The following is a 27,590-nucleotide window of genomic DNA, read 5'->3' as shown; positions in this document are numbered from 1 at the left end:
ATAGGGGAGTGGTCAGAGAAAGCCATGGGACAGATTTCTTTAACGGAGACGGAGACACCATGGGCTAGGATGAGATCGAGAGTGTGGCCCTTTTCATGGGTGGGGCCATTAACAGCTTGAACGAGACTGAAAGAGTTCAGTAAGTTTGAAAAATCCCGGGACAGAGGCTGTGAGACACAACAAACATGGATATTAAAGTCACCGCAGATAATGAAATTGTCGCATTTGACCACAAGAGAGAGAGAGAGAGAGAGAGAGAGAGAGAGAGAGAGAGAGAGAGAGAGAGAGAGAGAGAGAGAGAGAGAGAGAGAGCATTTTCTTGGAGAAGCTGCTGTAGGTTTAGACCAGCACTGAGCTTCTCTCCTTTCTCACTCCATGTTTCACTATTATGTGTCGTTCACTCTCCTGAGGTCTCGCTGCACGTCTGTTGGGGTTTCTCTGTAAAAGCGTATCACTCTGTTGTATTTGGCGCTATAAAGCTGAACTGAACTGAATTTAAGATATGATTGAGCCTGGTTGTTGAGGTCTTTACAAATTAAAAGGTTTTCAAATTCTATTCTAGATAATCAGGATGCGAGACGGAAGACGCTCAATAATCTGAAGTAACATCAGTTACAGATATAACATGACAGTGTTTGACAAAGAAGGGTCGACTCCAGCAAGACTGGCCACGGAATCACTTCAGGTTTATGTTTTATGACCAAACATTCCCATCAGATACTCAAACACTGATGACAGCCTCTTCCTCCTCTTCAGTTGGCTTGCAAGAACTCCTCATGCTGCAGATTTCAGGTTTTATTTATTTATTGAGTCCCCTCAAACTTCTTTCACTTATCTCAACAAGAACAGCAACAACAACTAAACCCCCAAAACAAAACATCAAGTTTGAGTTGAAGTTTGTTTTACAACAAGTCACCAACAGTTTGGAGTGAAACAGAACAAACTAAGAAAATACAAAGTCAAACCCCCAGCGTTGACTCAGGACATCTTCTGGAAGACAAACACCAGGTAGATACCTGCAGAGAGGACAAGAGACGAGTGTCAAACACATCCTGACGCCTCCGGATCACTTCTCCATCTTTAGGTTCGGCGAGATGGGTCAAGGTTCGGTGGGCATTTCGTAAATGCTCCGACTGTTGAAGGTTTGGCTGGATTGCTGATGGTTTGGAGGGACTGTTAAACATTTTGTGGAATGTCTGTTATTTGCTGGGATGGTTGAAGGTTTGCTGAAACTTTTTGGTGTAAAAAGTCAGACTTAAATGCAAACACTGATGTTTTGGTGGCACCTCTGCTTGGCTCTTGGAGGAGGCGGACGCCTTTCCTATCGCTCCCACTGTTGGTAATAGCGGCATTAGATTATAACGGCGTTATTAACAGCGTTATTTTTTTCAGTAACGAATAATCTAATTCATTACTTTTCCCATCTTTGCAACGCCGTTACCGTTACTGAGAAAATGAAGTTGCGAGTTACTACAATTAGATTGAATGAAGCGGAGTGTCAGCTTCTGCCATCAGCTGCAGGAGAGAGCGGGGGGGGGGGGGGGGGGGGGGGGGGGGGGGGGGGACGACGACACGATGATGATTGGCTGGTGGGCGGAGCATGCCCTGATGACGCGTCTCACTCGCTGCACGGGCTGACCGGTAAACAACAAGCTGGAGCCAGGGCGTTCTGAGGCAGCGTCCTGAAACTGAGTCTCTCTGGAGACTTGATCCACGGCTGTCCAGCAGCCCCAACCTCATGAAGCGCTGCTAGCATGACACTGCTGCTTCTGCTGACCCCATGCTAACTCCATGCTAACCCCATGCTAACTCCATGCTAACCCCATGCTAACTCCATGCACACACACACACACACACACACCACTCTGTTTTGTCGCCCAAGACAGGCGCTGTATGAATGGCTGCCGGGGCAGAGAGACACTCCCCTTGTGGGATTACTAAAGGCAGTTCAACAGAAAGGCTTGCTGGGAGTTAGAGCATTGCTGCGGCGGTCTGAGGCCTGCTGAAAGGCTTGCTGGGAGTTTGAGCATTGCTGCGGCGGTCTGAGGCCTGCTGAAAGGCTTGCTGGGAGTTAGAGCATTGCTGCGGCGGTCTGAGGCCTGCTGGAAGGCTTGCTGTTGTGGCGGCGGCCGTCAGTCACATGTTAGCGGGCGTTCAGAGAAACTTACTGGCTGCTTCCCACTCAGATCTGCTCAGAGTTCCCTGTGAACACACAGAAGCACCGTCAGACTGAACTTCATCACACACCTGGTGAAGCTGTGAACACACTCACCACTGGGAGTTTCACTCCAGCTCTGCCACAGTACTCTTTAGCATGGCAGTACTCTCCTGTGCTGTCTTCAGAGGGTTGACCAGGGTCTTCATGGGAATACGTCTGAAAACGGGGAACGAGAGCGGCGGTCAGCGGCAGACCTGGACCCTCCGGTCCGACCTCAGGTCTGACATCTGGAACACATCTGTTCCGACAGGCGTTCTTCAACGAGGAGACGCTGTGGAAACGGGGCAGCAGCAGCTCCGGCTCTCATGTCACTGTGTGTTCTGGTCATTGGACTTTATGCTCAGAAAACAAAAACACTGGTGATTTGATTTTCAGTTTTAATTTAAAACTCACTATTTAATGCATTTTTCCATTAACAGGGTCAAGAAGTGCCAAACAAAACGGTAGCTTTTCATTTTCTTTCCAGAAAAAAACAAACACACATAATCAGGCTGCTCCTAAGCGGTGCGCTGGTGCACAAGTGCTACCAAATTAAAAAAATGCACACCTGACGAAACACCAACGCTCATTTGCGTACCAAGATTTGGGGATAGCAAGGTGCGCATCTGTGTGTCGGATAGGCCAGCGCTCACCCGTACCGTCGGACCGGGGGGGCTGGCTGCGCCTCCCCTGAAGCTCTCTGGTGCCCCCCAGGGGAGGCGCGAACTTTGAAAACCGCTGGTTTAAAGGACCTATATCATGCAAAATCCTTTTTTTTTTTTAAGGTTTTCAGCATGCCACAAAGTTGATTTCCCTTTGAAACCACCCCCAGAAGGTTATTTGCCTTCATCCATGCGAGTCCGCTGCTCTCTACTGCAGCCCCTCCCTTCAGGTAGAAAACAGCTCGTTTGAAACTCTTCAAACCTCAGTACGTCACAAAAGTTGGACTCCTCCCACCACTCTTCTCCCCCCCCCCCCCCTCAGAAAACAGGACGCTCTCCTCTGACCAGCAGCAGCTGAGCCCCCCCCCCCCCCCCCCGCAGGCCCTCGGCCATCAGCGTAGCTGCTTTTTCTATCTCCGATTACGGAGATAAACTTTAACCGTCGTCTGAAAGCTAAAGCTTAGAGAAGCTAACACATGATGTATTTGTTTTGAAGCTCCGATTGGTTGAAGTTCGCTGTCAGTCAAAGTCCACAGGGGGAGAGGCGGGATTCAGTGAAACGCAGCGTTTTCTCTTCCGGGTTTCAGAATTAGCCCCCGAAAATCTTTTATTTCACACATAATGACTTTTCCTTAGCGCCAAAAATAAACTGTTACCATGTTAATGCCAATAATGAGGTTCGGACGAGCTAAAAAAGCAGGATACAGGCCCTTTAAGGGATAAAAAGCAGATACTGTACGAGCACTTTTATTTTTCAGAACTTTTAACACCATTGTATTTTGTGAAAGTTAGAAGGTTTCAGACATTCTGTTGCTGCTTCTCTTCATTTTCAGTTGAAATTAAAGCAGGCTGTGTAGCGTTGTCCACGCATACCTCTGGGAAAAAAAAAAAAAGTATTTAAAAATGTGAGGACCAAGCAACAACCCAAGGTTCTCCCCTGAGAACCAGACAAAAAATATTATGTGCACCCCTGCATAGGTGGAGAAAACGTAACGGAGCAACACAAAAACAGAATCCACAGATCGGCGGCGCTGATCCAACATGCCCAGCAACGTATGATCATTAACCACATTGCTAAAAAGCACCGACAGTCACAAAACAAATGATAAAATAAGCAGCTGTCACCCTCAGCAGAGCTGGACTCTCCTCTTTTTGAATTTTGAGCAGCTCAAGACTTCATATTGATTTAAGCGCGTCAGCGGAGTTTGACGTTTTTTCAGCACATAATAGACTGAAAACTTAACTTTGTAATGAAACACTATATTTTGACTGAGGGGGCGAGGGAGTCTGTGAGGGGGCGGCACCCCCCCTTCACACCAGTAGTGATGGAAGGGGGGCACTAAGGACAGGAACCCCCAAGCTAGATGCATGGCTCCAGGAAATACCAGGAACCACATCTGAGATCTCGATCCAGAAGAGAGCAGTGCTAGAACAGCTGAGATCCTGCAGAACCCTCCAGCTCCCAGGACCCTGGTAGATCCTGCAGAACCCTCCAGCTCCCAGGACCCTGGTAGATCCTGCAGAACCCTCCAGCTCCCAGGACCCTGGTAGATCCTGCAGAACCCTCCAGCTCCCAGGACCCTGGTAGATCCTGCAGAACCCTCCAGCTCCCAGGACCCTGGTAGATCCTGCAGAACCCTCCAGCTCCCAGGACCCTGGTAGATCCTGCAGAACCCTCCAGCTCCCAGGACCCTGGTAGATCCTGCAGAACCCTCCAGCTCCCAGGACCCTGGTAGATCCTGCAGAACCCTCCAGCTCCAGGACCCTGGTAGATCCTGCAGAACCCTCCAGCTCCCAGGACCCTGGTAGATCCTGCAGAACCCTCCAGCTCCCAGGACCCTGGTAGATCCTGCAGAACCCTCCAGCTCCCAGGACCCTGGTAGATCCTGCAGAACCCTCCAGCTCCCAGGACCCTGGTAGATCCTGCAGAACCCTCCAGCTCCCAGGACCCTGGTAGATCCTGCAGAACCCTCCAGCTCCCAGGACTCTGGTAGATCCTGCAGAACCCTCCAGCTCCCATTGAAATGATCAGAATCAGGTGTTCTAATCACGTGGCCTGGCCACAGGTGGATAAAATCAAGCATCTCGGTACGCAGACTGTTCTGACAAACATCGGTGAAAGAACGGCCGCTCTCAGGAGCTCTGTGGATTCCAGCATGGAACTATCACAGGACGTCACCTGTGCAACAAATCCAGAGGTGAAATTTCCTCCTCCTCAATATTCGACCGACCGACCGACCGACCGACCGACCGACCAACCGACCGACCAACCGACGTCAGTCATGCCACGTTGGGGCCATGGATCAAACAGGTTCAGTTGTGACTGGTGAGGCCGATACGAGAGCCACAGACTCTGCCACAGTGGATTCAGGTGTGAGCGGTCGCCGGGTTGTCTCCAGGAGTGAGCGGTCGCCGGGTTGTCTCCAGGAGTGAGCGGTCGCCGGGTTGTCTCCAGGAGTGAGTGGTCGCCGGGTTGTCTCCAGGAGTGAGCGGTCGCCGAGTTGTCTCCAGGAGTGAGCGGTCGCCGGGTTGTCTCCAGGAGTGAGCGGTCGCCGGGTTGTCTCCAGGAGTGAGCGGTCGCCGAGTTGTCTCCAGGAGTGAGCGGTCGCCGCGTTGTCTCCAGGAGTGAGCGGTCGCCGGGTTGTCTCCAGGAGTGAGCGGTCGCCGGGTTGTCTCCAGGAGTGAGCGGTCGCCGAGTTGTCTCCAGGAGTGAGCGGTCGCCGGGTTGTCTCCAGGAGTCAGCGGTCGCCGAGTTGTCTCCAGGAGTGAGCGGTCGCCAGGTTGTCTCCAGGTGTGAGCGGGGCCGGGTTGTCTCCGGGTATGAGCGGTCAAGGGGTTGTCTCCAGGTGTGAGCGGCGCCGGGTTGTCTCTGGGTATGAGCGGTCAAGGGGTTGTCTCCAGGTTGTCTCCAGGTGTGAGCGGCGCCGGGTCGTCTCCAGGTGTGAGCGGGCGCTGGGTCGTCTCCAGGTGTGAGCGGGCGCCGGGTCGTCTCCAGGTGTGAGCGGGCGCCGGGTCGTCTCCAGGTGTGGGCGCCGGGTCGTCTCCAGGAATGAGCGGTCGCCGGGTCGTCTCCAGGTGTGAGCGGGGCCGGGTCGTCTCCAGGAATGAGCGGTCGCCGGGTCGTCTCCAGGTGTGAGCGGCGCCGGGTCGTCTCCAGGAGTGAGCGGTCGCCGAGTTGTCTCCAGGAATGAGCGGTCGCCGGGTTGTCTCCAGGATGTGAGCGGTCGCCGGGTTGTCTCCAGGAGTGAGCGGTCGCCGAGTTGTCTCCAGGAATGAGCGGTCGCCGAGTTGTCTCCAGGAGTGAGCAGTCGCCGGGTCGTCTCCAGGTGTGAGCGGCGCCGGGTCGTCTGGATCTCTTGTCCTCTGCCAGGCTCTGGATCTTCTTTTCGCCCGTCTTCAGCTGCTTCTTGGCCACACTGCGCCATCTGCTGCGGTCAGCTGCTGTGGTCTCCCAGCTCTCAGTGTTGATGTCCAGAGCTTTCATGTCGCGCTGCAGACGTCCTTGTAGCGCAGCTTGGGTCGGCCAACAGGTCTCGCGGCAGCCGCTAGCTCACCATACAAGATGTCTTTAGGGATTCGGCCGTCTTCCATCCGGCGAACATGGCCGTGCCGGCGCAGCCTTCGCTGTCCGAAGTGTATACGTCAGGGGTGTCAAATTCGTGGCAGAAAGGGCCGAGTGGCTGCAGGTTTTCGTTCCAACCAAGCAGAAGCACACCAGACGCCACTCATTTCATCAGGTCTTCAGTGTAGCTTGATGACAGGAGTGGAGTCTGGCGTGCTCCTGCTTAGTTGGAACGAAAACCTGCAGCCACTTCCCCCTTTCTGGCTGAGTTTGACACCCCCGGTATACACTGTGGGGAGGCCAGCGCGTGAGGACCTCTATGTTTGGCACCTTGACAGTCAACTGTCAGCTTTATTATAAGAAAACGGAAGAGTTTGGGAACAACAGCAACTCAGCCATGAAGTGGTCGGCCATGTAAACTGATGGAGAGGGGTCAGCGGATGATAGGGCACAGAGTGGAAAGAGGTCGCCGACTTTCTGCACAGCCAACTGCTACAAAGCTCCCAACTTACTGCGACATTCAGATTAGCCCAGGTCCAGAACGCAGAGATCTTCATGGGATGGATTTCTATGGCAGAGCAGCTGCATCCAAGCCACACATCACCAAGTGCAATGCAAAGCGCCGGATGCAGTGGTGTAAAGCACGCCAACACTGGAATATGGAGCAGTGGAGACGTTCTCTGGAGTGATGAATCACGCTTTTCCATCTGGCAATCTGATGGACTAGCCTGGGTCTGGAGGTTCCCAGGAGAACGGTGCATGTGGGACTGCACTGTGCCAGGTGAGGAGGAATCATGGCGTGGGGTTGTTTTTCAGGAGTTGGTCCTTGGCCAGTTAGTTCCAGTGAAGGGAACTTTGAATGCTTCAGGATACCAAAACATTTTGGACAACCCCATGCTCCCAACATTGTGGGAACAGTTTGGAGCAGGCCCCTTCCTCTGCACCAGGGCACAAAGCAAGGTCCATAAAGACCTGGATGACAGAGTCTGGTGTGGATGAACTGGACTGGCCTGCACAGAGTCCGGACCTGAACCCCATAGAACACCTCTGGGGTGAATCAGAGCGGCGACAGAGCCAGGCCTGTGTGACCTCGCCATGGTCAAGGATTCCTATAAACACTCATCAACCTTCGGACAGCCTTCCCAGAAGAGCTGAAGATGTAATAACTGCAAAGGGTGGACCGACGTCATATTGAAAGCAATGGCTTAGCAATATGTGAGTCAAGGCAGTCGCTGGTTCCCCGCTCCCGGGCGGAGGCTCGTTGGCGCGAGGCTGACACGGCGGTTGTCCGCTCCCCGGCGGAGGCTGACACGCCCCCAGCGTTTCACAGCAGAGAGAAGAGCTTGTTTTTCCATGATTTTGAGAGCTTATTTTATATACTTAGCAATTTTTTTAATCATTCAGATTTGGCTCAGTGGTTGATGACACATGCTTATGCAGTGTGACAAACTCATGACACAAATTTATTTCTGCTTTACCCGGACTTTAAAGCTGCCCTGCCCATAAAGCACACAGCTGGTAAGAATTGTTTTGATGAGAAGCACTGTCTGATGAGCACCATGGCTCGCTCAAAAGAGCTGTCTGAAGACCTGCCATTAAAGCTATAGTGCGTAACTTCGGTCGCCCTCTAGCGGAATTCTGCGTTCTCACAACAATAAATCCGGCGCTTCCACATGACGAACGCCCAGCTGTCCCCGGTGTCCCCGGTGTCCCCCCTCCCCCTCTCCCCACAACCACTGCCACGGTGATTCACGCGTTGAAAATGGTTTTTATTCTGCGTGAATAAGGACAGCTGGTGGAAAAAAAGATGGACTCTTCCGAAAAGGTAATTATTGTTTTCTTTTTTTTGGCTACAGAAACGCAAATAGCTTATTACAAACAGGAGACAAGGTGCCTGCTAGTCTGTAACTGACAGGTTAGTGGATGAACAGACCCAGTGGTCGTCAGCAGAAATCATCTGTTGTCCGTTGGTCTCCGGTAGCTGCTTCTTGATGAAAAACGAAGTGTTACACACAAAGTACAGTGTTTCCTGCAGGAAAAGAGTTTGGCCGGGGGCGGGGTGGGGGGGAGCGTGTGGTGTTGCTACTAACGCTGCTAACGGCTAACGCTGCTAACGCTGCCAGTGTTCGACTGACGGAAAGTTTTTTTTTCTCCTCTCCGTTGTCCGGGCGCTGCACAATTTAGCACGGGTGGGGCGCCCGGACTGAAAAGGTCTGGCGGAATCCCTGATAGCATGTGGCTTCCTCGGTCTGCCTGAGACTGTGAGCTGAGCCTGTTGCTATGAGACCCTCCGTCCTCCCCCTCCCTTCTTGTTGTGACGTAAAATGCGTAATTTCCTGCGCACCAGCGCGGGAATGTCGCCAGTCGACAAGCAAAGCAAGAATTACATATATTGAAAAATCCCGCGACATGTTAGAGGAGCCGATCGGCTTAATCTGCATTTTGTCATCTCCACTAGTAGTGGCTTGGCTAAAACGGACATTCATAGACATTTAAAAATTACGCACTATAGCTTTAAGAATTGTTGATTTGTATAAAGCTGGAAAAGGATCCAAAACCATCTGTAAAAGTCTGAATGTTCATCAGTCGACAGTCAGAGAAGTCGTCTACAAATGGAGAGAGTTTGGCTCTGTTGCTTCTCTCCCAAGGAGTGGCCGTCCACCACAGATGACGCCAAGAGTTCAGCGCAGAATACTCAGAGAGGTAGAAAGGAACCCTAGAGCAGGGGTGTCCAAAGTGGGTCCTGGAGGGCCGCAGACCTGCATGTTCTCCACGTCTCCCTGCTTCAACACACCTGAATCTCATGATGATTCATGGTCAAGTCCAGCAGAAAGCCTGATAACGAGCCTCAATGCAATCAGCTGTGTTGAAGCAGGGAGACGTGGAAAACATGCAGGGCTGCGTCCCTCCAGGACCCACTTTGGACACCCCTGATCTAGAGTGTCTGCTGAAGACTTACAGAAATCACTGGCACAGTGCAATGTCTGCACACATCAGCTCTATGTAAAACAACGGCCAAGAATGGTGTTGATGGGAGGACTCCACGGAGGAAGCCACTGCTGTCTAAAAAACATTGTTGCTCGTTTAACGTTCGCAGAAAGGCACTGGGACACTCCACAGAAGTTTTGGCAAAATATTTTGTGGACTGATGAAACCAAAGTTGAATTGTTTGGGAGGAACACACAACGTCATGTGTGGAGGGGAAATGGAACAGCTCACCAACATCAACACCTCCTCCCACCGTGAAGCATGGTGGAGGCAGCATCATGGTTTGGGGCTGTTCTGCTGCCTCAGGTTCTGGACAACCTGCAATCATCAACGGGAAAAAATGAATTCAAAAGTTTATCAGGATGTTTTGCAGGACAACATCGTTTTGCCGTCTGTCAGACAGCTGAAGCTAAAAGAGGATGGACGCTGCAACAAGACAATGATCCAAAACACAGAAGTAAATCCACTTCAGAATGGTTTCAGAAGAACAAAATCCACGTTCTGGAGTGGCCAAGTCAAAGTCCAGACCTGAACCCCATTGAGATGCTGTGGCATGACCTCAAGACAGCCATTCATGCCAGACGTCCAGGAATCTGACGGAACTACAGCAGTTTGTAAAGAACGGGCCAAGATGAGTCCTGATGGATGTGCCAGACTGATCTGCAGCTACAGGAAGCGTCTGGTTGAAGTTATTGCTGCCAAAGCTGTCCCTCTAAACTTTCATGTGGAACAAGGAGAAGACTGACCAGAGATCAGCCAAGAGGCCCAGGATCCCTCTGGATGAACTGCAGAGATCTACAGCTGAGGGAGGAGAGTCTGTCCAGAGGACAACAATCAGTGCTGCACTGCACTAATCGGGCCTTTATGGAAGAGTGGCAAGAAGAAAGCCATTTCTCAAAGATAGCCATAAAAAGTCTGGTTTGAAGTTTACCACAAACCACCTGGGAGACACACCAGACATGTGGAAGAAGGTGCTCTGCTCAGACGAAACCAAAATCCAACTTTTTGGCCACAATGCAAAACGATATGTTTGGCGTGAAAGCAACACAGCTCCTCACCCTGAACGCACCATCCCACTGTCAAAGGTGGAGGAGGCATCGTGGTTGGGCTGCTTTTCTTCAGCAGGGACAGGAAGATGGATGGAGCAAAATACAGGACCATTCTGGAAGAAAACTTGTTGGAGTCTGCAACAGACCTGCGACTGGGACGGAGATTTATCCTCCAACAGGACAAAGATCCAAAACATCAAGCCAAATCTCCAAGGGAACGGTTCACAAATAAATATATTCAAGTGTTAGAATGGTCAAGTCACTTTCAGATTTCTGTTTAATAAAATGTATTATTATTATTATTCAAGTCCCAGTCCAGACCTGAATCCAATCCAGAATCTGTGGAAAGAGCTGAAGACTGCTGTTCACAAACACTCTCCATCCAACCTCACTCAGCTCCAGCTGTTTTGCAAGAAGAATGGGAAGAATTTCAGTCTCTCGATGTGCAAAGCTCAGAGACATCCCCCAAGTGACTTACAGCTGTAACTGCAGCAAAAGGTGGCGCTACAGAGCATTAATGCAAGGGAGACGAATAATATTGCACGCCCCACTTTTCAGTTTTTTGTTGAAAAAGTTTAACCCTCCTATCATGTTACGGGTCAAATTGACCCGTTTTAAAGTTTGAAGATGTAGGAAAAGTATTTAAAATTATTTTTTTTTCAGGATGAAACGTCTTCTGGTTGCCTTAATTAGTGTGATCAACATATAAAATGAAAATGGGTCATTTCACACATTTGCAGTGGTGGGCGCAGTCCGCTAATCAGCTAACCACTAATTAGCTAATAAGCTAACATTTTCATTAGCGGATTAGCTGTTCAGCTAACTTTGAAAAACATTAGCAGACTAATTAGCTTCCGCTAAATTTACACATTAGCGGTAGCTCTGGGAACCAATGTAGGCCGACTACGTCAACATGAACCTGAAACTCTAGTTTCCGAGGGTACTTGAACGCCTCTCGTACGTGCTTCAGTTACTGTGCAAAGTCATGAAAAGTCTCTTCTCTGCGGTTAAAAGAGCAGAAAATTGTTTAGAAAAAAACATGGATTTTTTCATGCATATAACTCCCAATCCGTTTGTCCGATTGAAACGATTCAAAAACTGTTAGAAAGCCCTGAACTCAAGATTCTGGGGGTTTTTGAACGACTCGCGTACGTGCTTGCGTCATGGCGTGACGTCAACAAATGCCGCATGTGCGCATTTCACGCGCCGGATCGTCAATGGAGTCCTGAGTGCCAACTCGTCAGCTTACTGAGTCCATAGAGTCTGCAAGTCACCAGGTGTGTTCACGATGGCAAAGCCAGAGGTGGGCGGAGCCAGGCGAAGTAGACGGAGCAGCCGTGGGGCGGAGTTATCAGTCTGCCTCCAACTCGGACAGCCCTATGGTTCTCCATGTTTGTGTTTCTCATGACTCCCACCGTGGGGGTGTGTATTTATGCAAATGAAGCGTGTTACCGTTGATGAGGAGAGGGCTGGGGTCCAGTCCCCGGCCGGTCTGAACCAGAGCGCTGGGCCAGGCAGGGTGAGTTGCTCTCCAGCAGCTCACAGCGGCTCCTCTGGGACCCATCTCGTTTGGGTCTCACAAGTTTTCGATGCCCTACGTAGGTCCTACGTATCAGTGACCCGGGCCACATCTGGGCGGGGCGGCTCAGAAGTCTTAAAGGTCTGCCTCTGGCTTTCTCACGTCCAACGCACCTACTCATATAATGAAAGTTAGGGTTAGCGGTTATTGTTAGCTTCAGCTAAATCTTTTAGCAGTTTATCGGTTCAGCGTTATCGAAGCTAACTTTGTGGTTAGCTGTGCCACCACTGCATATGTGCAACCAGCCCTGCATCTTTATATGACAGAAGCTGTTCGGGTCAACGTGACCCGGCAGTCAAACTGCAGGTAAAAGGGTGTCAGAAATTGTTAGAGCTATTTACTAGTCTTTGAGTATTTTTTGAATATTTTCTAATTTATGTTTTGTTTGTGTTATTTCTTATAGTGTTTATTTTGTTTAGATTTATTGTTTGTTTATTCAGCATGTTTGTTTGGGTAATTGGCACATTATTTTCTGTTAGGCTTGCTTTTGCAGAGTTAATTGGTACCACCTGCACCTGGAGGTTATTTAGGGAGGTTGCAGGCAGAGGATCAGGGTGCACCTGGGGGGGGCTATATGGTTTTTTACCAGCGCGAGAGAAGCAGCAGGAAATGATCGCTCCAATTGTTTGCTTGCCTTGGAGAATAAACCATGATAAACCTCACTGGAATTTTGCTGGACTATGATTTCTTTTGCCTGCGTAGACCACGACCCGGAGCACCAGTGGCAGTTTGAAGTTTGAGTTTTGATTTTTGTTGCATTTTAGACAAATAGCCACTACAGAAATGTCAGATTATTTCTTTATTTGCATGAAACTGTGAGACAGATTTCACCACAATCACACACAAACAAACACACCACACACACACAAAACCATTTATGTTATCGCAGGAAAACTCTCGAGCTAAATTCTGATTGTAATGATTCTGAACCACATGAGGGGATTTATATTCCCATTCCCCCAAGCCAGACATTCATGTCACAAGATGGTGCTGCAGCGGTGCTCATCCCCAAATACGCATCAGGCAGACCTGTCTGCAGGAATCACAGACAGTGGCAGCGACTCGTGTGACGGACCTCAGGTCAGCTGCTGAGCCGGTCAGGCCTAATCCAGTACAGAAAATCATTCTGGATCTGGTCTAATTTAAGACTGAGGTGTGTTTTTGGGGAGAAGTGGATGGAGTTGACAAAACACATTCAGGAGTGTGTTTGGGGCTCCTCGTCCTGGCGGGGGTCTACAGGTCAACAGATGAATCGACAGCCAGTCTGTGGGATGCAGAGACAGGCAGGGCCAGATTTTGAGCCACAGAGTCTCTGGAGACTTAACATTTTCTCCAGACTCGTCCAATTTGATAATCCAAAGACAAGGACTTGTAGACAGGAGAGACAACCTGGGAGCTCTGAGGACAGTGTGGGACAAGTGGGTAGAACCACCTCCACTACTCTATAACCCAGACCCTGATATCACAGAGGAGGAAAGGCTGGAGGCATTCCGAGCTCACTGTCCATGCCTTCCAAAACAGCTAAATCTGGGATCAAAAACTGGGCAGCATGTGATGCAAACACCATTGAACATGCAGGTTTACACTGGAAATCCAGATGAAGGAGCCCAGAGAAGAATCAGGGAAAAATTAAAATGTTGTTTCCATGTCATCTGAACTATTGTTTTATTTGTTGGTCTTTCAAAAGCAGTGAAGTGGTGAAACAATTAACCCCTTAAGCTCAGACAACTTCTCCCGATGCATTTATCAAAAATCCAGACGCATTTTGCAAATTCCACCGACACACTATGTACCGTTAGAAAGCTTAAATTCTCATGAATCCGCTGGTATAAACCACTTTCAGATGTGATTACCACAGCGGGTAGTATAAACACATTTGTCCAACAAACAGCAAAAAAGTAAACAGCGCAACTCACCTTTGAAAGCTCATAACTGATCACGGGGGGGGGGGGGGGGGGGGGGGGGGCTGCGCCGCCAAGCGTTGATGCCCCCCCCACCCCCGGCATCACCGTTGGTGTGCTCCAGAGGCGATGGCTGTGAGACTGCAAGGGAAGCTCAACTTCCCCTAAAATGTAAAAAAAAATAAGCGGTCCAATATTTACTGTTGTGTACATTTCATTGACTAAATCTGCACGACAGCGAGGGGAGGGCGATACGGCCTGAAATCTGTATCACGGTATAATCTGAAACTTACACGGTAGACGGTATTTATCATGATAAAAGCCAAAATTTCCACAGGAATTTTCTAGTTTGATGTATGAATTTCAGCCTAACAATCTTACTGGTTACCATGGTTACCACAGCACAGGGTGAAACAAGGAAGCAGGAAGTGGTTTTTAAACTATTAAATAACATAAATCAAGTTACTTTGAACCCAAATCAGGTCCAGATTACAGATCAGGGGTCGGCAACTTGATTTGGCGTCTGGCCAATTTTTTTTTTGACTGATTTGTCGGTGGCTAACAGCTAAGCTAACAGCTGACTGAGGCACGGTAGCGTCCATCAGCAGCTACTTTTACAAAGTGTCCCTGAAGGCAGCAGGAGCTGCAGGTAGTTCTCTGAATCAGAGGGTTTCAGGTGTTTCACAGGTAAAGAAGGTTCAGGAGGAGCTGGATGCTGACAGGTTGAGGGGCGGAGTTACTGCCTCCGTGAAGCAGCTGCCTCAGATTCTCTAAATCATCTGGCGGCCAGATATTGTTCGGCCGGCGGGCCGCCAGTTACAGATCACTGTTACAGATGTTGCACCAATCTTTTTCACGAGCTCTTCCTCTGTCTGTTCGCTGCTCTCCGCCATCGCTGTTGTTGTGTTCTTCTTCTTCTGGGAACGGGCATCTAAAACGTTGCATTGCTGCCACCTAGTGGACGTAATGTGCTATTGCGGTTGGGCGGTATGACCAAAATCCCTACCGTGGGCCAAATGTATATCACATACGGTTTATATCGTTTATACCGCCCGGCCCTAGCGACTACACGTTCATCGTTTGTTCAGAATCAGCTTCTTATCTCAGGAACTGACTCGGCTTCTCCTCACTCCTCCTCCAGCGGCGGCGCTTTAACCAGCCGGACGCTGGGCGTCCATGCGGAAGCTAGAGTGTGTTGTTCCGCTGCAGTGAAGCTGGACGCTCATTTGAAAATGCTTGGCATCGGACTACCGGGCGTCTCTGGGGGTGTATGGGCAGTGGGCTGGCCTGGGCGCCGGGCTTCTGCGTGCTGATTGGATGATCTGTCTGAAGCTTGACTGACAGTGAAATGAACTCAGTGGTCTTGAAGTAAAAAAAAATGCACCGAAGCGCTTCTGAAGTTTTTCACTCTGTTGTTCTGAGTCGATTCGGAGGCTTTGCTGATCCTCGGAGACTTTCCCCCGATGCGGTCCGGCTCCGGTCCTGCTCCGGTCCGGCTCCGGTCCGGCTCTGGTCCGGCCGCGGTCCGGCTCCGGAGCCTCTGTGGAGCTCCTTCTCTTTCCACAAGGATCCTGTTGTTCCGGACCCGCAGCCCTACCGCGTCAATCCAGACAGAAGCAAGTCGGGTGCAGGAAGGAAACGCGATACGTGTTCCAAAATAAGTGACTTCAAAATAAAATCTGTCGTGTTTTTGCCTTAATATTCTATTTTTTTACTTCTTCTGTTAGAAAACAGAACAAACAGTGAAGTAGTCATTATAGCTTTAGAAGAATGAACAGTTTTGTTCTTCGTCACTGCTGAGAAGTCACATGACTCCAAAATGAAAACAGCTCTGTGACAGAGGAGGTCTGTGTTGCCAGATTGGGCGGGTTTCTGCCAAATCAAGCGTTTTTATTGAACACGTCGGACGGGTTGATGAAATGATGATGTGTTTATGACGTGTTTGTTAAAAATACAGTTTTAACCTGCATTTTCCTCCGAGACGGAGGTTTGGCTGCTTTCTATTGAGTAAAACTGGTTTCATATTGGCTACGTGGGATAACGACAGATCTGGCAACCTTCTCCAGCGGACTGCAGAGACACCGCAGGCGAAGAATCACAGTGCTGCGGTGTACCGGACCGGAGCCGGACTGCAGCCGGACCGGAGCCGGACTGCAGCCGGACCGGAGCCGGACTGCAGCCGGACCGGAGCCGGACTGCAGCCGGACCGGAGCCGGACTGCAGCCGGAGCCGGACTGCAGCCGGACCGGAGCCGGACTGCAGCCGGAGCCGGACTGCAGCCGGACTGCAGCCGGAGCCGGACTGCAGCCGGACTGCAGCCGGACCGGAGCCGGACTACAGCCGGACCGGAGCCGGGCTGCAGCCGGAGCCGGACTGCAGCCGGACCGGAGCCGGACTGCAGCCGGACCGGAGCCGGACTCCAGCCGGACCGGAGCCGGACTCCAGCCGGACCGGAGCCGGACTCCAGCCGGACCGGAGCCGGACTCCAGCCGGACCGGAGCCGGACTCCAGCCGGACCGGAGCCGGACTGCATCCAGTGTGCATGAGGGGTTTGTGTTGGTGAAAAACGACCTGCGTTGTGTTTGGAGACTCGTTGACGTCACTTTGCGGTTTCTGTCCTCGACCAGCAGGTGGAGCTGCGGAGCTTCTCCCCGTCTCTCACCCCAGCTCTCCAGCCTCCAGCAGCTCCAGCTGCTAGCTAGCTGCACACAACGGCAGACAGGGTGAATGTTGTGAACCGGATTTTGGCGAAGCCATTTGATCGTCTTCCTTACGAAGAGAAAATTGGTGTTAAACTGCAGAACAGATCAACTCCTAAGACTGAGCGGGTGCAAAAGGTGGGGAAAGTACCAGGTGTTTCCAGCTGTCCTGGTCTGACCAGGTGAGCTGCTGACTGAAGTGCTGTCACCAATAAACTGCCCTGCTGGCCACGCCTCTGATGGAACCACCTCAGGGATCTGTGTCTGGTCACAGTGGGCTCTGTGGATCTGTCCAACTTTGACAGGGCAACAGAAGACATGAAAGCTGATAGAATTTACATACAAAAAAACAGACACACAATGTCTGCTGAAAATGAGCTTCCCCTCTTTGGAAGACCAGCAGCCGCCACTGGTGTACTTACACAGATTTCAAAATAAAAGTGACATTCAGTGAAGGAGATCTCATCCGAATGAAGCTAGTTAATACACTCAACAAAAATATCAACGCAACACTTTTGTTTTTGCTCCCATTTTTCATGAGATGGACTCAAAGATCTAAAATTCATTCCAGATACACAATATCAGCATTTCTTTCAAACATTGTTCACAAATCTGTCTGAATGTGTGATAGTGAGATAATCCGTCCCACCTCTCAGGTGTGCCCCATCCAGATGCTCATCAGACACCATGGTTAGTGCTCAGTGTGCCTTAAACTGTCCACAATAAAAGGCCACCCTGAAATGTGCATTTTTTGTGCTTTATTGGGGATCTGGGGCCTCAGAACCAGTCAGTCTCTGGAGTGACCACCATTCGCCTCACGCAGTGCAACACATCTTCTTTGCATCGAGTTTATCAGATTGTCAGTTGTGGCCTGTGGAATGCTGGTCCACTCCTCTTCCAATGTGTTGCGTTTATACTTTTGTTGAGTGTAGAACACACATTAGAACTGCTGCTAATAAGAAACCCCAGCGCCTGCAGCAGAAAACACACCCAGTGACGTGTTCCTCTGAGCATCGGCCCGTTCTGAAAGCCCAACCAAGCAGCACATCTCAGAACAACTCAGAACAACACCTTCAATCTGTCCGCTGCTACAAACCCATCCATGTCAGACTGACTGATTATCTCTGGATGCCACTCACAAAAAAGCAGTGCAGTCTGATGTGGCATTTCAAAATAAGAGTTTTCTGAAATAGTACGTCTGTGCTGCAAAAATGTCAACTTATGGCTGCACCCTAAGAAAAAACTAAAGTTTTCACTTTTTGTTTTGAAAACGAAACCCAACCTTCTTGACCCTGATAATGAAAAATGTGCTGAGGTGAATTCCATTTAATAATTTTCTAATATACTGCAAAATCATAGAAGTGGCAATACTGTTGTTTTTCATATTATACTTCAAGGGATGTGCAGGTGATCCCCCCCCCCCCCATATGGAGGCAGAGTGAGACTCGTCTGTTGTTCAGTTCTCAGCTGAACTGAGGCCACTTGACTCCATGAGGCCCACAACCATTGAAAGTGCAACTTTTTGAAAACTCCATCTCTGTGGAAATGTTGAAAAGCACAGCTCTGCAGCCTTCACATGCACGGGCCCAGCGCTGCCTCGTTCATCCAGCAATACAGGCAGATGCTGAGGCCACCATGGCCTCCAGGGGGCGCCACAAATCAGGAACAAAATTCAACTGCAGTGAAATTCCTTTCAAAATGGTACGATCGGTTGTTAATACGATCAGTTTTTCAAATTGAAACTTTGACTGCGGCTGAAAAGTCCTGTGAATGTTGTTGAAATCACAGCAGTGCAGCTCTCAGCAGTGAAGAGCTTCTGTCCGGAGAGTGAGTGAAGATAGGCACGGTGGTTACTAAAGCTGCATCTATCATCACTTCTGATGCTGTGGAAGCGGAGAGCAGACACACCACGACCTTCCTGTTTCTTAAAGACTGTTCTGACCACTTCAGCGGTTTGACCTCTGGCTTGGGCTCCTACACTCTTTGGCCCATTTCGACCTTCAGTGAGCTCCGTCTCTCTCAGACCCTTCAGACTGTTCCTCTCCTGAAGCTCTGTTCCTCGGGGGAGACTCTCCTCCTGAACCGCCTGAACAGGCCCCGCTCTCCCGATCTGCATTCGGCCAGAGGTGAACAGATGTTGTGGGAGGAGTCAGGCGAGGGTCCGTACCTCCAGAGCCATCATCTTGGCCATAAGGCTGCGATGCTGCTCCTTCTTCACTCTCTCCTGGAAGAACTGCCAGAACCGTTGCTTCAACACCAGCCGCATCCTGTAGCGCTTCGCCATGCTGAGAGGACGACAACCAAACCAAAGCTTTCAGGGCCAGGAAGGCCTCGCCGAGGCCAGACGCTACCAAGCACCAAGCCTACTCACTGTTCCAGCAGGGGGAAGTAGACCAGGAACTCGGGCACGTTGACCACGCCCTCCAGGCTGAAGTGGTACTGACAGCCGAACAGCGGGTACGAGCCTTTAGACTGGAATGACACGTCGAAGATCTGGTTCCCAAAGGACAGGGAGTCCGACGCCTCCAGACGCTTCCTGCGGGGGGGGGGGGGGGGGTTAAAAAAGAGGCCTGGTGGTGTTTGACCCCAGCAGTGCATTGTGTGGACATTCATTTCCAGGAGTCACACTCACAAAAACACTCAGACCAACAGTCAGGACAACAGTCACAGTCAGACCAACAGTCTGGCCAACAGTCAGACCAACAGTCTGGCCAACAGTCAGGCCAACAGTCGCACTCAGACCAACAGTCAGGCCTACAATCAGACTCAGACCAACAGTCAGGCCAACAGTCACACTCAGACCAAGAGTTGCACTCGGACCGACAGTCGCACTCAGACCAACACTCAGATCAACAGTCAGGCCAACAGTCACAGTCAGACCAACAGTCGCACTCAGACCAACAGTCACAGTCAGACCAACAGTCAGACTCAGACCAACAGTCTGGCCAACAGTCAGGCCAACAGTCAGACTCAGACCAACAGTCTGGCCAACAGTCAGACTCAGACCAACAGTCTGACCAACAGTCAGGACAACAGTCACACTCAGACCAAGAGTTGCACTCGGACCGACAGTTGCACTCAGACCAACACTCAGATCAACAGTCAGGCCAACAGTCACAGTCAGACCAACAGTCTGGCCAACAGTCACACTCAGACCAACAGTCACAGTCAGACCAACAGTCAGGCCAACAGTCAGACTCAGACCAACAGTCAGGCCAACAGTCAAACTAACAGTCAGACGACACTCATACCCCTTTCCCACTGAAACTAGCTAACAATCGGCATTTGACTCTGTTCCCTCCGCCTGCAGACCCAGGTCTAATCGCTTGCAGGTGAGCCGCGTTTTCCTGCACTGATGGTGTCCCACATTGATGACATCATCGGTTTGAAAGAGCACAGCAAGGTAAACAATGCAGACGAGCTCAGTCCCCGGTACCCGTCGACGAATCTGCTCTTCCCTACGGATCAGGAGAGGCTCTCTGGCCTCGCTGTCCTGCCGGCGCTGGGTCGTCTTCAAGGAAATCTCACGTTGTGTCCAAACACAACAACAAGTGCGCTAACGTAGCCACGCTAACATAGCCACGCTAAAGTAGCCACGCTAACGTAGCCACGCTAACGTAGCCACGCTAACGTAGCCACGCTAACGTAGCCACGCTAACGTAGCCACGCTAACGTAGCCACGCTAACGTAGCCACGCTAAAGTAGCCACGCTAACGTAGCCACGCTACGTCGATGTCATCATGTAAATTACCGCGTCGACCTGGCTGTACCATTCACACTCAAGCCGATTAAAACCTGGGTCGCTTGCAGGGTGGATAGATCCGGGTCGGAATGCCGTTGAAACCCTTTCCCACTGCCAAGAGGAGCCGATTATCAGTGGGTTTAAACGGGTGTTTTGGCCGGTGGGTAAGGGGTATCAGGCCAACATTTGCACTCAGGCTGTCTCCCACTTCTCAAAAGACACTCAGATGTTTATTGGTCAGAGCTCGTCTTTGGACGTCGGCCGTCCTCGACCCGGTTTCACATGGAGCCGGAGGACCACGGCTTTAGAGCCACGGCTTTAGAGCCACGGCCAGACGTGTGACAAGCATTCTCTCACGGTGGAGATGTCTGGTGTGTGGCGGCTGAAAACGGCAGAGTGTCGGGGCCTTTACACCAGCTCGAAGGCGTCCGGCGTGGTCCCGATGAAAAAGCCTCCTGGTTTCAGACGCTCGCACGCATTCCTCAGCATCATGTCGGCCTTCGTCTCGCTCTCGAAGGAGTAATGATACACAAACTGACAGCTGCAGATGTCAAACAGCTCGGTGGACTCCAGCTTCTCTGACAGCAGCTCCTGTACAGAAGTCAAAGGTCACATGAGTATCCCAATGATCACAACTCATTCACTAACTTAGAGGCGTCCCCGACGAAGAATTTACATAGTCGAATCTGATTTGTCCGATCCTGTTGATCGTCGACTGATAGTCGAATCTATAATCTTTTTTTTTTTTTTATCATTTGAATGTAGGCTACAGCAGAATGTTGCAGTAATAAAAATAAATAAATAAATAAAAAACAGCGCAGGCAGGTAAAACAACACTTATTTTTTTTCCTCCACACTGAAACACAGACTGGAACAAAGTGTCGGTGACTCTAAACATCAAACAAATGAAGTATAGTTCAAATGAGCAGAACCAAACCCTCTTCTGACAAACGGGCTACAGCATGTCATTTATTTATATCTATAATCTCTGCAGATAAGCTCACATTTTTTGGAAACAATTTCTCACATTATCTGCTCAAATTAAATGAAACAGGCTCAACTGCACTGTCGGGTCCGTTTCGCAGCGCAGCATCCACGCAAAACAAACACTAAATCAAATAGAATTAGCCTTTTAGATTAAAAATATATATATAACCTAAAATATTACAATTAAACGAAATAAAACTCAGCATTAAAATTGAGAAGTAAGTGACAAAAACATCTTTTATTATCCGAATTACCCAGCTACTGACCCGTTTCAGGTGGAAAGCCATCCAGTTGTTGTGGAGTGATGAGAAAGGAGCTGCTGACACAATCTGCATTTGACTTTTTTTGGATCATCTTTGACTTGGTCTGAAGTTCTGTTGTTTTTTTCCCACATTGTAAGACTTTTAAAGTTCAGCCAAATCACCACCGAGACGCTGCTCTGTGACGGAGCTCTGAGCAAAATGGGACTGTGCCACTCACCATGGAGGTTCATTCACAAACAGTAAATAGACAGAATATTGAATAAAACTACAAGTTAAGTAAATTTTTCCACAGTGTATTTGATAGGCTAACATGTATATCAAATAGGCTTTATATCATGTTCATTTGGAAAAAAAACAAGCAATTCTATGTAAGATCAGTCCTTCAGCACCCCCATACAGCTGGAATGGAACGGTCCTCGTTTAATAACCACATTTTGCGATGCTTCGACTATGATTGGACGTCGAATCAGGCCCCTTCCAACGAATCATCAAATCGTCGAATATCTGAGGACACCCCTACACAAACTAAAAGGATGAATGACCAGAGATGCTACATGCTACCTGCTAAAGAGCCTCAGGCTCACACACCAGAGATGCTACATGCTACCTGCTAAAGAGCCTCAGGCTCACACACCAGAGATGCTACATGCTACCTGCTAAAGAGCCTCAGGCTCACACACCAGAGATGCTACATGACCAAAGGAACAATTTTTCACAATTTGAAATGCTAAATATCAGAAATGAAGACTTATTTTTTTTCCGGGTCAAGGTAGCATTAATGAAGTGTCACAGGTTTCAGACCAAGTTCCTGACTTCAATGAGATTGATTTCATCACATTTTTCAGCCTTTGCTCCTCCTTCAGCAGAATAAACCCTGCACCTGGTCCTGGTCTGGAGCAGAATAAATCCTGGCCCTGGTCCTGGTCTGGAGCAGAATAAATCCCGGACCTGGTCCTGGTCTACAGAAGACTGAATGCTGGCCCTGGTCCTGGTCTGGAGCAGAATAAATCCCGGACCTGGTCCTGGTCTGGAGCAGAATAAATCCCGGACCTGGTCCTGGTCTGGAGCAGAATAAATCCCGGACCTGGTCCTGGTCTGGAGCAGAATAAATCCCGGACCTGGTCCTGGTCTGGAGCAGAATAAATCCCGGACCTGGTCCTGGTCTGGAGCAGACTGGCTCCACAAAACAAATCTCCACAGTAACTGTTGTTAATCTCACTCGCCCTACCCTACTTTAGAGCAACCGGATCCTGGATTAGATCATCCTGGATAGCCAAGATATCCCAGCTTAACCCCGGTCTTGGTCTTTTTGTTTTGAGCAGCAGGGACCGGGATGGAAGATTAGTGTGGAATGTAAAAAAAAACAAAAAGGAGAAAACCAGAGGATGGAGCCACGACTGAAAAGCCACATGAAGCTCCACATCTCACGGTTTGCAGTGTGTAGATACACACACACACACACACACACACACACACACACACACACACACACACACTCTGCTCTACAGTGAGGGCTGGTGGAGGTGACGTAGCACAAACAGGCTCTCGGAGGAGGTTCACTGTGACCTCCGCACTTCCATTACGTATGATGAATTCAGGCCTCAGTGTGCTCCCCGTCGCAGTGACGCCGTTCCTACGTCTACGCCGTAGCCCTACGCCGTAGCCCTGCGCCGTAGCCCTGCGCCGTAGCCCTGCGCCGTAGCCCTGCGCCGTAGCCCTGCGCCGTAGCCCTGCGCCGTAGCCCTGCGCCGTAGCGCCGTAGCCCTACGCCGTAGCCCTACGCAGCGCCTACGCCGGGGCTTGACGTGCGCCTCCTGAAAATCATGACTTTGCGTCGAAGCGACGCGTGGTGACATGAACGTCGAGGGCTGCGATTGGTCCGCTTTCACGTTGTTTATAGAATAAAGTAGAACTCACCTGGAACGCTTTTCTGATCCGAACAGAGCTTCAGGAGAAATTTAGATCCAAAATCGAGCGGCGCACATCGCTGTACTGTTAGCAGTGTTAGCACGAGAGGTCGACCAATAGTGGATTTTTAAAGGCCGATATAATACCGATAGCTTGGAGCAGGAAAAGGCCGATAGCCGATTAATTGGCCGGTAGCCCAGCCCCCCCCAGAAAAAAAATTCAACACTGTTGAAAATGAACACTCTGACTTTATTAGCACTACTGAACATTATCCAAATGTATAAAATTGGAAAGAAAACATAAAAATCAATATATTTAATTGAAACTTGTGTGTATTCAGTATCTATTAAAATTGACATGGATAATTTTGTTAGACTTTAATGTGGGGGGGGACGTCACGTTTAGTGAGTGATGATACTGTACGCCATAAAAAATAACAACACTGGTTAAAGCTGCTGCAGGCAGGATTCTGCTAGTCACTGCTAATTTTTCAGTTTTCTTTGGATTAAACGTTAGAGTATCATTGATAATCCTTTAGGAGTGTAGTATCACTGCTCTACCGCCAGGGGGCAGCGTTTCCATCTGTCTCTGCTCTGAGCTGAAAAGGAATCTCACAGCTCCAGGTATCTTTGACCAATCAGAAGAGCCCCTGAGGCTCTAACCGTGATTGGTCGAGGGGCGTTCGTCACGTGTTCTTGTGGGAGGGGCTTAACTTGCGTAAGGGCGTGATGTCAGAGAAAACAGGACAGGATTGGCTGCGCTGGGTTTCAAATGGCCATCTCAGATGGGTCAAATGGAGATGGAGATGCCGAATCCTGCCTACAGCACCTTTAAACAAGGCATCTGCAGTGAAGGGATTTGAACTCTGATTTTCTCATCCTCCCATAAGCTGTAACCTTTATCCTTAACTTATACCTCATACACTCTAAACAGTTGTGTTCTTTATCACTACTCAAGAATGGTTTGGTTTTTTTTAATTAGGCTATCTTTTTTGAAAGAATAAATTCTGAATTCATTTCCAAACACAGCCTGTCTAACCCTCTGCAGGAACAGTAAAGTTTCCAACAGCAAAGTCACTACAACCTCCACAATATCTGCGGGAAAAATCGAGGGGGGGGGGGGGGGGGGGGGGGGGGTTACTGGTTTGTGTCAAACAGCGGCTAAAATTGCCAAATTTTAAGATTCATGGCAAACTAAGATGAGCTGCCTTCACAGAGACGCTTTCTTTCAGCGTGTTTTCAACCAGCTGCTAGCTGTTAGCTTAACAAGCAGTGTGGTTGTGTAAAACGTGGCTGTTATGCTAACATGATGCACGTTCTGCTTGTTGAACAGCTGGAACTGATTTCCTCCACAGAGGAGGTGAAGATGTTGACTTTCAGCTTGTGAAGGTTTTAATACACTTAGTGATGCTAATGGTGTCTCCACGTCCCTCTCTCTCTCTCCCTCTCTCTCTCTCTCTCTCTCTCTCTCTCTCCCTCTCTCTCTCTCCCTCTCCCTCTCCCTCTCCCTCTCCCTCTCCCTCTCCCTCTCTCTCTCTCTCTCTCTCTCTCTCTCCCTCTCCCTCTCTCCCTCTCCCTCTCCCTCTCTCCCTCTCCCTCTCCCTCTCTCTCTCTCTCTCTCTCTCTCTCTCCCTCTCCCTCTCTCGCTCCCTCTCCCTCTCTCGCTCCCTCTCCCTCTCTCGCTCCCTCCCTCTCTCTCTCCCGCAGCAGGCGAAGGAAGGAGCAGGTTGCGCTGCCGGAAAAAATGAAATAAAAACAGCCATCGGCCACTATCAGGACCATCTGCTGTTAATTACGATAGCTTGTAAAACGTCCTATCGGGCCGATTGATCGGCCAAACCAATGAATCGGTCGACCTCTAGTTAGCCCTGCTAGCAGACGGCGCTGTGTGTAGAGCCGCTCCTAAAACGGCTTTAATCGTCCAGAAGCTCATTAGTTTCACCAACATGTCCTCCTGGTCCCTCAGCCTGTCCTCCTCCACAGCCCGGGGTCCGATGTGTCATATATGCAGATATATGTTCAGTCAGTGCAGCGTGTCTAGATACGTACGTCTAGAAATCTGTGTCTATAGATCTATGTCCGGGTAAAGCCGGAGCTCCGGAAGCCACGTTGTTGTTGTGACTGCTGGCGGCTTGGCAGAGGAGGCGTTCCCTTGACGCAGAAGCAGGATGTGCTCAGTAGCGGCGTAGGAACGCCGTCGCTGCGACGGGGAGCACACTGAGGCCTTTAGTCTGAAGGCTACTTGATAAATATGGGGATCGATACTTAGTATGACAGCGAGGCGCGGGGCGGCCCGGGCGCTACGGACGAAGAAGGTGAACTCTGCTGACCTTGGAGCAGTCTGCTGTGATGAACTGAGCCGTGAAGATTTTCTCCCTGACGTGACTTCTCCGCCGCATGTCTTCGTAGCGGCTGCGGCACTGCTCCACCGACACTTCGGCGATGTCTGAAAACACAGAAAGCGCTTCCATGAAGCGGGCCGTCCTCCATCGCTCGGTTCGGCTGAGCGCCAGAGCAGCGGCGACCTGCACACACGAGGTGATCGATTCCTCCTTTCCTCCACTTCAGCAGGTCTCCTCCTTTTCCACACCCCAGGTCCAGCACTGACACCGGTCCAGGCTCCGCCCCCCTCACCTGCTCCAGGATCTCACCTGTCACCAGCACAAATAGATTGAGGGGCTTCTCGGGAGGCGTCCCCGTCGTCAAGGTCACCAGGGGAAAGGTTACCGATCAGCACGCTCTTGAGCCAATTGTTGAAGTTCCTCATGAAGAAGATTCTGCTCTGGCTGCGAGCAGCGAGACCCACTTCCTGCAGCTTGTTGTAATGACTCGCCACCTTGACCCCGTGGTCCGGGACCTGACCCAGGACACAACGTCTATCAAGAACCCGGCCAAGACGGGAACAGGTCACCACTGAACTACAGCAACAGATGATGGACCTGTTTGTTGGTGGAGGAGATCTCCTCGTCGTCACGCCTCCTCTTCATCCCTCCTCCGTCCTTCGGCCAGTCTGTTTGGACCGAGTCCATATTTCACCCTGAAAGCACAATTCAGCCCCAGCTTTATTCTCCAGACGCTCCAGTTACAGTTTTCAGAGTAATCCTCTCCTCGAGGACCTCCGAGGTCTGGATCACTGGGAGATAACGCCGCTTAGTCTCGCTCCTTTCCTCAACTTGTTTCGGAACGGGACAACACTTAACTTCACGGGAGCGCGCATTGTGAGGAATGAGGAGTACGATTGAGGATTAAGCAGAGAATTGGGATTCGCAATTCTCTCCCCAAGGACCTCCGAGGTCTCGATGCTTCTACCACTCAGTCTGAGAAACATAGTCAATATATTCAGAGCTTTGCAGAAGCTTCACATTTTTCCACACACAGGCATGATTTCCACTCTCAGAAAGAAGCATTATCTACATTTAAATTGAGCTGGCAAAAATAAAACGTGGAATAATCTTTCTTGATTTGTGTAATAGGTCAGACAGACAAAACTGTATTTTCTATCCACACAGAACAGGAACACTTTTGAATATGGGTGAATTTACAAATCATTTATGAGGAAACTTGAATTATCTGGAAGTTGCCATCAACGGTGTTTCGGATTACCTGGTTTCCCTGGAATCCGGTGACCGATTTCCCTGCGGCGTCTCTTGATTTTGTTTACAGAGCACAACAACAAAATTCTGACACGTTTTGAACACATTCTGCTAATAAAATCCGAAGCCGTTCCGTATGTGTCGAGTTTTTAACATCTTCTGTTACTGCTAACAAAGAGGGATGCAAGAAGACGTCTGATGACAGGGGAACCAGTTAATCCGAAACACCAACTTAAACAAACGCAGCTTCCACAATCCCGACGTAAACGGACCCGGTAAATTCGATCGTGAGTGGGTTAAACACACCGGTATGACACTGGAAACAGTCCGGACCCTTCACTTAGTACAGCAAAGAAACCGACTTGGGGAAAATCCGGAGAAAATCCGGAGAAAATCCGGTTTGCGACTCAGAAATGTGATGAAGAAAGCCTTACCGTGCGGAGCGGCGCTTGCTACTGACG

At 50.0% G+C, this 27,590-nt stretch overlaps 1 protein-coding gene across 2 annotated transcripts; it reads right to left on the bottom strand.

Moving 5' to 3' along the window:
• Nucleotides 1-766: 766 nt before the first annotated feature.
• On the bottom strand, nt 767-27,590 carry rnmt (RNA (guanine-7-) methyltransferase). Of its 2 annotated transcripts, none has more exons than XM_030121179.1 (11): nt 27,564-27,590; nt 26,476-26,573; nt 26,264-26,393; nt 26,062-26,187; nt 25,867-25,982; nt 20,792-20,970; nt 19,009-19,173; nt 18,805-18,922; nt 2,273-2,374; nt 2,169-2,202; nt 767-1,016 (listed from the first exon to the last, which is right to left on the bottom strand). In XM_030121179.1, the coding sequence occupies exons 2-11, from the start codon at nt 26,563-26,565 to the stop codon at nt 979-981; spliced, it is 1,098 nt and encodes a 365-aa protein (XP_029977039.1). In that variant the 5' UTR covers nt 26,566-26,573; nt 27,564-27,590; the 3' UTR covers nt 767-978. The 2 variants fall into 2 exon arrangements, with proteins under 2 accessions (XP_029977039.1, XP_029977040.1); XM_030121180.1 differs by lacking the exon at nt 27,564-27,590 and adding an exon at nt 27,436-27,454.

Source organism: Salarias fasciatus, chromosome 22 (assembly GCF_902148845.1).
Source record: "Salarias fasciatus chromosome 22, fSalaFa1.1, whole genome shotgun sequence".
Taxonomy (NCBI): domain Eukaryota; kingdom Metazoa; phylum Chordata; class Actinopteri; order Blenniiformes; family Blenniidae; genus Salarias; species Salarias fasciatus.
Note: the sequence above shows the minus strand (reverse complement) of the source record. Positions and strands in the feature narration are given on the sequence as shown.

Bases quoted from the DNA above. Each gene is read 5' to 3' on its own strand.
- rnmt (XM_030121179.1), bottom strand. From the start codon at position 26,565: ATGGACTCGGTCCAAACAGACTGGCCGAAGGACGGAGGAGGGATGAAG. The intron at 19,174-20,791 runs GTAAAGGCCCCG...CCCCCCCCGCAG, and splicing joins CCGGACGCCTTCGAGCTGGT to GAAGCGTCTGGAGGCGTCGG. The intron at 1,017-2,168 runs GTAAGTTTCTCT...TCCTCTCTGCAG, and splicing joins ATCTGAGTGGGAAGCAGCCA to GTATCTACCTGGTGTTTGTC.